The sequence below is a fragment of the Hippocampus bargibanti genome, linkage group LG04 (genome assembly GCF_051943395.1).
Source record: "Hippocampus bargibanti isolate YZ-2025 linkage group LG04, ASM5194339v1, whole genome shotgun sequence".
NCBI classification, from domain to species: domain Eukaryota; kingdom Metazoa; phylum Chordata; class Actinopteri; order Syngnathiformes; family Syngnathidae; genus Hippocampus; species Hippocampus bargibanti.
Window position 1 is genome coordinate 17,787,403 of NC_142737.1, and position 8,014 is coordinate 17,795,416.

The following is an 8,014-nucleotide window of genomic DNA, read 5'->3' on the forward strand; positions in this document are numbered from 1 at the left end:
TTGAAAAAAAAATCTGTATATTCATTTAGGTTTAATTTGAAGAGATTTATATTGAAATCTGAAATAAAAATTGAAATGAAAATGTGTTATTTAAATTGTGCTTGATAATTACCTTGGACATGTCCAACCACAGTTGATGTTGAATTATAGAATTGCTGGATTAACATTTGAGTGTCGCAGCGAAATTAAGTCATTTGCAGAAGCGTACAACAAATGAATATTTGAGCGTTTCATCTTAAAAATAACAATGAAACAGGAGACCAAAACTAAACTTGCATAGGGGGTTATTCCAAATATTAGCAAAGGGACAACTGATGGAAACATTGTCTCCGTCCGCTCTTCTCATCGGGCACGCTCGGGTTCTCTCCGGGTCCCCCTGTCTTCCGGCGGGCGCTCTGAACGGTCAGCACTCCGGATCCGAGAACTCGCCCGACCGGGTGTATGCAATTGGCTTTTTTTTTTTTTAAACCAACCCTTCTCGTCATCGCAGATTTTCAAAAAGACATGACGGACTGGGTGACAAGTTATGCTTTCCTGAGACAATGTCACTTTAGAATTAAGTTTGGCCAGATACTATCATGAGGCTGAGCAATGCAAGACAAAAAGGGGGGAAAACCCCGACAGGGTAGCAACGCAGCACATTGGTGGTTTGAAACCCCTGGTTGAGCTCTTACAGTATATCAGACTAGGTTTAATCCTTCATCTTCTTCTTTTCCTTTCGGCTTTTCCCTTGAAGGGGTCGCCACAGCAAATCAGTGTCCGCCATCTTTAGAGTTTTGATCTGCATGTTTGTTTTGGCCAAGCTTTTACGTCGGATGCCCTTCCTGACACAACCCTCTGTATTTATACGGGCTTGGGACCGGTACAAGAAGACTTATGTCCCTTTGTGGCTACAGAACAAGCAACTTTCCTTCATAAGGTTTTAAAATCAGTTATGCGACCATAAAAACCACACCTCAGGGCCATTAAGAACAGAAAAAGACATTGCAATCCATGTAAAAATAGGGCTTTTTGTTGACCTACATTTAGAAAACAGTGATACAATGTCTAGCCTCACTCGTGTAAAATGATGATCAAATATCATAAGATGTATGGAATGAATAAAGATGTCACATCATTTATATAATAAATTATATCTTTTGGGGAAATTGTATAAACAATACTGAGTCACCACTGCAAACCGAAGGCTATACTGGATGTAGGTCCACTCTGATAGTTGAGAATTTCCAGAATATTCAGTCATGGTAAAAGGTCACCATCATGTGTACATTGCTCCATGGAGGTCCTCCAATCTGTGCTCTCTCTGTTTTCTTCTCTCCTACACGACACAAACATACATTAAGAAAATAATTTGCCAAATACACGTGTTCATTGGCTCACCTTGTCTTTCTTGAACTCCTCATAATCTGGATTATCGGTGGGTAGTTCGAGTCGGCACAGTGGGCAGGTGTTAGTCTTGAGTTTGAAAGTGTCAAAAACAAAACAATCAAACAAAAAATTGTTACGTAAGATCGAACGATGCTTTGCAACAGACCGAATCCAAAAAGTGTGTGTGCTGTTAGTACTTTGCCCAGCCACGGCAATATACATCCCGAATGAAAAAGATGTTTGCAAGGCATTTCTCGAACCGTCTCCTGCTCTTCAAACTCCAGTAAACAAACAGGACACTTCAGGCCTTTGTCTGCAAGAGCAAGAGGTTAACACTAAACTAAATTAGCACCAAATTTGGGGGGGTTGAAAAGGGGTCATTTGCATGAGACATTGCCGCCCCCACAAAAGCAACACAAGAAATGGTGTGTGTAAAGTGTCCTAAAAGTATTCTTTCTTTGCTTGTTTTGTTAAAAACATGTCACACGCCCCTTCGACTCTACTTTCCTCTTTTTATAAATTCATTCTTTTTCAACATATCTGCAAGTACATATGTACGTATTTTGCGGATGACTTTCAGCAGAGTAGAACATATCTGAGGTGCTTATCAATGTTTCACCTGCTTGTTCAGGAGAAATGACAACCACGTTCAGGGTCTGCACAGCTACTTTGGCAGCAGGAGGAGGGAGACGCTGATTCCAGTCTGATGAATCCCCTGAGTCCATCAAATCCAAACCCTGCATTAGAGACCTTCACATGCAAACACAAGGCAGTATAAAAGGTCAAATGATTTCATAATGCAATGGTGGTTGTCTTCATCTCTTCTATGACCACTGAAAAACACCTCCACATTTGACAACCGTGATATCTAGTCCAAAGGCGATATTTTAGTTAACTCAAACGCAATTTGTTGGCTGCCGTGGCTTTGCTTCAAAGTGTCCCCACTTCATGGATTTCTGCACAAATGAGAGAATCGAATCGACGTTTCTATGGTGCAAACGATTCTGAATGTTGATGACAGTTAACAGCCTTGTTTTACTCTCAAGCTTTAATTATGGCACATCACAAATTAATGAACTACATCCTAGTTTCTCATCCGAACACTCCAAATTTGAAGCATTTTTTTTAACGTTGACCATTTTGAGAGCAGATGTATGTATCCATGATGCCCCATTAGCTGCATGATTGTTTCATTCTAAATTTAGGACACTCACACTCGTCCGGATGAATGCTGATTGATCCCTATTGTGGTTTTAGAATTGGACCAATCCCTGAATTAATATAAAATGAGCGTGAATTCACATGAGTGGACAGAAGAGAGCCAGCGATGGTGAGGACTGCACCCGAGTGCAGATCTCGGCAGGTCCTTGTTGACACTTATTAGTCAATTGTGAACGTGTGATTGACAGATTCGCAGTACTCTGATCAAAGCTGTCCACTTCATTCTTGTTTCGTGAATTCTGGGATCAAGGCAAAGGCGTGTGTTCCAGTTGCACCTCTACAATCCTGGTTGTTTTATGCTGATTTTTGAATAAATTGATTTCGCCTTACCCCTCGTGAAGGGAACACATTTCCTTTGTTTGGGTCTTTGCGTTTGGCCTTCGCCATGTTCACTAGTTTGAAACAACATTCGCAAGAGGTGACTTTTACAGGCAGTTTATATGATCCGTCAAATTTCATGTCAGCATCGATACAATATGTCATGTGCCCGTATTCAACACTGGATTTTACCTTTTTTGGGAGGTAGATGGTAGAAAATGTCTTTTGGGGGGGTGTCGTGACTCAAGCTGCTTGAGTCATCTTAAAAAAAAGTTATCTTAAAAATAACAATGAAACAGGAGACCAAAACTAAACTTGCATAGGGGGTTATTCCAAATATTAGCAAAGGGACAACTGATGGAAACATTGTCTCCGTCCGCTCTTCTCATCGGGCACGCTCGGGTTCTCTCCGGGTCCCCCTGTCTTCCGGCGGGCGCTCTGAACGGTCAGCACTCCGGATCCGAGAACTCGCCCGACCGGGTGTATGCAATTGGCTTTTTTTTTTTTTTAAACCAACCCTTCTCGTCATCGCAGATTTTCAAAAAGACATGACGGACTGGGTGACAAGTTATGCTTTCCTGAGACAATGTCACTTTAGAATTAAGTTTGGCCAGATACTATCATGAGGCTGAGCAATGCAAGACAAAAAGGGGGGAAAACCCCGACAGGGTAGCAACGCAGCACATTGGTGGTTTGAAACCCCTGGTTGAGCTCTTACAGTATATCAGACTAGGTTTAATCCTTCATCTTCTCACTTTTCCTTTCGGCTTTTCCCTCGAAGGGGTCGCCACAGCAAATCAGTGTCCGCCATCTTTAGAGTTTTGATCTGCATGTTTGTTTTGGCCAAGCTTTTACGTCGGATGCCCTTCCTGACACAACCCTCTGTATTTATACGGGCTTGGGACCGGTACAAGAAGACTTATGTCCCTTTGTGGCTACAGAACAAGCAACTTTCCTTCATAAGGTTTTAAAATCAGTTATGCGACCATAAAAACCACACCTCAGGGCCATTAAGAACAGAAAAAGACATTGCAATCCATGTAAAAATAGGGCTTTTTGTTGACCTACATTTAGAAAACAGTGATACAATGTCTAGCCTCACTCGTGTAAAATGATGATCAAATATCATAAGATGTATGGAATGAATAAAGATGTCACATCATTTATATAATAAATTATATCTTTTGGGGAAATTGTATAAACAATACTGAGTCACCACTGCAAACCGAAGGCTATACTGGATGTAGGTCCACTCTGATAGTTGAGAATTTCCAGAATATTCAGTCATGGTAAAAGGTCACCATCATGTGTACATTGCTCCATGGAGGTCCTCCAATCTGTGCTCTCTCTGTTTTCTTCTCTCCTACACGACACAAACATACATTAAGAAAATAATTTGCCAAATACACGTGTTCATTGGCTCACCTTGTCTTTCTTGAACTCCTCATAATCTGGATTATCGGTGGGTAGTTCGAGTCGGCACAGTGGGCAGGTGTTAGTCTTGAGTTTGAAAGTGTCAAAAACAAAACAATCAAACAAAAAATTGTTACGTAAGATCGAACGATGCTTTGCAACAGACCGAATCCAAAAAGTGTGTGTGCTGTTAGTACTTTGCCCAGCCACGGCAATATACATCCCGAATGAAAAAGATGTTTGCAAGGCATTTCTCGAACCGTCTCCTGCTCTTCAAACTCCAGTAAACAAACAGGACACTTCAGGCCTTTGTCTGCAAGAGCAAGAGGTTAACACTAAACTAAATTAGCACCAAATTTGGGGGGGTTGAAAAGGGGTCATTTGCATGAGACATTGCCGCCCCCACAAAAGCAACACAAGAAATGGTGTGTGTAAAGTGTCCTAAAAGTATTCTTTCTTTGCTTGTTTTGTTAAAAACATGTCACACGCCCCTTCGACTCTACTTTCCTCTTTTTATAAATTCATTCTTTTTCAACATATCTGCAAGTACATATGTACGTATTTTGCGGATGACTTTCAGCAGAGTAGAACATATCTGAGGTGCTTATCAATGTTTCACCTGCTTGTTCAGGAGAAATGACAACCACGTTCAGGGTCTGCACAGCTACTTTGGCAGCAGGAGGAGGGAGACGCTGATTCCAGTCTGATGAATCCCCTGAGTCCATCAAATCCAAACCCTGCATTAGAGACCTTCACATGCAAACACAAGGCAGTATAAAAGGTCAAATGATTTCATAATGCAATGGTGGTTGTCTTCATCTCTTCTATGACCACTGAAAAACACCTCCACATTTGACAACCGTGATATCTAGTCCAAAGGCGATATTTTAGTTAACTCAAACGCAATTGAGGCAAAAACTGCATTAGTCGTGGTATTTTGACTCCCTCTAGTGACAAGTAAAATAATAATTTCCCATGTTCATAACAAGAAATGCTTTTTAGCATTTTGAAAAAAAAATGTATGAGGGTAAAACTTAGTTTTAACAGGTAAAACAACATATTGTCAATGATTAATTAAGTAGAGATTTACACAGCAGGCAGGCAGATTGACCACTCCAAATTGTCCCGAAGTGTGAGTGTGAGAGTGACTGTTGTACGTCTTTGTGTGCCCTGCGATTGGCTGGCAACCAATTCAGGGTGTCCCCCGCCTCGTGCCCGAAGACAGCTCAGATAGGCTCCCGCGACCCTAATGAGGACTAAGCGGTACGGAAAATGGATGGAATGTTGAAACTGCGTAACGTTGCACTTAGCGGCTTTCTTCATCAATAAAACCCCACACCATTTTATACGACACAACTGCATTTGGTCATGATGAACTTGAAGCCATATCACTACTGTATGTTACTAGTGACATTAAGAATATACAGTACTATTCGCTGGCATTTGGCGCTTCACCGGTATTATTGGCAGCCCGTGCAGTTGTCAACTTTCTGTCAAGTATAACGTACAGTAGTTGCCATTCCAGAGAGGACAAAGAGCGTGCTCCTACTTGTACATGGACCTTAAGCCCGATCTCGAATATATGGAATAAACGCTCAAATAGCTTCTCATAAATGGATGACAAGATGATCGATCGTCACCTGGCCAGTTCAAGTAAAGCGTTCTGGCGGTACTGTTCCTCGGGGTTGGTGGGCTCACAGTCGTGCTCGTCGAAGTAGGATGCCATTGTTCTCTTTGGAAAGAAAAAGTAATCAAGAATGCACAATGAACAGTTGGCGACGTGAAGAAAATTGAATTGACTTAAAAAAAAAAGTTCAAACTCCCGGTCAATATGTTGAACAGAAGAAGTCCTGTATGTGTGTATGACCAAACATAAATGCAGCCTGTAAAATGGTTGCATTGAGACTTCGGACGATTTCTCGCCCCTCTTATAATTGAACAAAATGAAAAATGTTGAACTTCAATTGATCCCCAGAAGAGATTTCGCTTGCACTTACTTTAAAAATCTAGAAGTCTTGTCTCGAGAACCTTTGTCATTCTTCCTTGTACAACAAACCAAATCACGTGATACTGCTTTTGTCCAATCACCGCAATCGAATAATTTGTAAAGGCGGTACTATTTCTGACACGTGGTTTGTCTTCTCGCCAATCACCGAACCAGTTATTCTGCATTCTTTTTAATTGAAAACGTAACAATGTAACAATCGAGATTAAAATCCATACAATCGGGAAAAAAATATTCGTTCTTAACGAAATTAATCAACATGCTCTCAATAACTTCCATCCGAGTTTTTGACGAGTCCCCACGCCCACCGTACAAGCCAGGTGCCCCAAATGTCTGCCGACGGTCGAACTAAATATGAAGCACCGGGTAAACCTATAATAATAATAATAATAATAATAATAATAATAATAATAATAATAATAATAATAATAATAATAATAATAATAATAATAATGCATGTTATTTCTTAGCGGCTTTCAAAACTCTCAAGGACACTTTACATTTGATTCCAAAACAGAGTTTATTTGTGAAGGGACCTCACTATTGCCGTTTATCAATCGATGAAAATCAAAGGCAACAACGAAAACTGTTATCTTGGTTAAATAACTAGTTGCGAAAGTAATTAGAAAAATACCGTACTTGACATTTGTTACACAATTTCTTGGGATATATAAATTATTTTAACTGATCACGCAGTCTATGCTACACACGGCCGACCAATTTTAGGAGTACTGTAGATCAGTGAGGACTCTTCTCATTTTCTCTCGTTTGTGTTTATTAACTACCAAAAGGTGTTAAGGCCATCACAACAGTACAGAAGTTTTAATACACTAACTTATATTGGACAAAAGACACAAGTGCAGATACAAATATCACCATTTGATAATACAATGTGACAGGCTGTCCTTTATTGACCAACAATTCTGTCATTGTAACAACAGTAGTCCAGCATCACTGTCACACCAATAGTCAGCATCATTGTGTAAGGTGTAGTAATCAAAAGTACTCTTGCTAAGCATCCCAGTGCCTCACGTAAATTAAAGGTTTACAAAATACACTTCTGATGGACTCTTTTACAGTAATTTGTGTAGAGACACCAGGAATCACAAACGCAATATGTGTGAACATTTCCACTTTTGCTGAATGATGTGACTGAGCGTTCATTTTCATCGGCGAAAACAAGGAATGATTTGGTAATGAAAAAATTCACAATACAAGATTTCGCAAGTCTGTGCTTGTGCTTTCCACCATTAACTGCTGAATAATTACACTGAACTGGAATTATTCAATGACAAAAAAATTCAGATTATCAATTCTAGAAACACATTGTTAATCTAGAATATTTGACTTGTGTACTGTACATCAAATGCCAGTCCCAAGCCTGGATAAATTCCAAAGGGTTGTGTCAGGAAGGGCATCCGACGTATAAGGTTGGCCAAAACAAACATGTGAATCAAACCTCTGAAGATGGAGGAAAGTGATCCGCTGTGGCGACCGACCCCTTGAAGGGAAAAGCCGAAAGGAAAGGAAGACGGTACATCAAATTATTTTTTTCCTCAACATGCTGGGATAAACAATTCAAACTTAAAATGCGTGTCTGGTTGAATAGATCCAGAGCGAAAAGACAAAGCATCTTCACAAACCACAAAGTAATCACTCACTTAGCCAACCTCCAGGTGATGCTTCATT

The 8,014-nt window shown here is 40.3% G+C and overlaps 2 protein-coding genes across 3 annotated transcripts; both read right to left on the reverse strand.

Annotated features, from left to right (window-relative positions):
• Positions 1–990: 990 nt before the first annotated feature.
• On the reverse strand, positions 991–2,123 carry LOC148899325 (E3 ubiquitin-protein ligase RNF181-like). The gene is made up of 4 exons (XM_088995520.1): positions 1,988–2,123; positions 1,566–1,681; positions 1,381–1,455; positions 991–1,318 (listed from the first exon to the last, which is right to left on the reverse strand). Exons 1-4 carry the CDS (start codon positions 2,109–2,111, stop codon positions 1,259–1,261), a joined length of 375 nt encoding a protein of 124 aa, XP_088851646.1. The 5' UTR covers positions 2,112–2,123; the 3' UTR covers positions 991–1,258.
• Positions 2,124–3,008: 885 nt separating this feature from the next.
• Positions 3,009–6,391, reverse strand: LOC148899326 (E3 ubiquitin-protein ligase RNF181). 2 transcript variants are annotated; one of them, XM_088995522.1, is made up of 6 exons: positions 6,318–6,385; positions 5,961–6,052; positions 4,940–5,070; positions 4,518–4,633; positions 4,333–4,407; positions 3,009–4,270 (listed from the first exon to the last, which is right to left on the reverse strand). In XM_088995522.1, the coding sequence occupies exons 2-6, from the start codon at positions 6,044–6,046 to the stop codon at positions 4,211–4,213; spliced, it is 468 nt and encodes a 155-aa protein (XP_088851648.1). In that variant the 5' UTR covers positions 6,047–6,052; positions 6,318–6,385; the 3' UTR covers positions 3,009–4,210. The 2 variants fall into 2 exon arrangements, with proteins under 2 accessions (XP_088851648.1, XP_088851647.1); XM_088995521.1 differs by having other exon boundaries at positions 4,333–4,633; positions 6,318–6,391.
• Between the last annotated feature and the right edge of the window lie 1,623 nt (positions 6,392–8,014).

What these genes read in the sequence shown, in the direction of transcription:
- LOC148899325 (XM_088995520.1), bottom strand. Translation starts at nt 2,111, where the DNA reads ATGCAGGGTTTGGATTTGATGGACTCAGGGGATTCATCAGACTGGAAT. An exon ending in CATTTCTCCTGAACAAGCAG is followed by an intron (nt 1,682 to 1,987) that starts GTGAAACATTGA and finishes TTGCTCTTGCAG; the next exon opens with ACAAAGGCCTGAAGTGTCCT. An exon ending in AGGAGTTCAAGAAAGACAAG is followed by an intron (nt 1,319 to 1,380) that starts GTGAGCCAATGA and finishes TGTGTCGTGTAG; the next exon opens with GAGAGAAGAAAACAGAGAGA.
- LOC148899326 (XM_088995521.1), bottom strand. Translation starts at nt 6,046, where the DNA reads ATGGCATCCTACTTCGACGAGCACGACTGTGAGCCCACCAACCCCGAG. An exon ending in CATTTCTCCTGAACAAGCAG is followed by an intron (nt 4,634 to 4,939) that starts GTGAAACATTGA and finishes TTGCTCTTGCAG; the next exon opens with ACAAAGGCCTGAAGTGTCCT. An exon ending in AGGAGTTCAAGAAAGACAAG is followed by an intron (nt 4,271 to 4,332) that starts GTGAGCCAATGA and finishes TGTGTCGTGTAG; the next exon opens with GAGAGAAGAAAACAGAGAGA.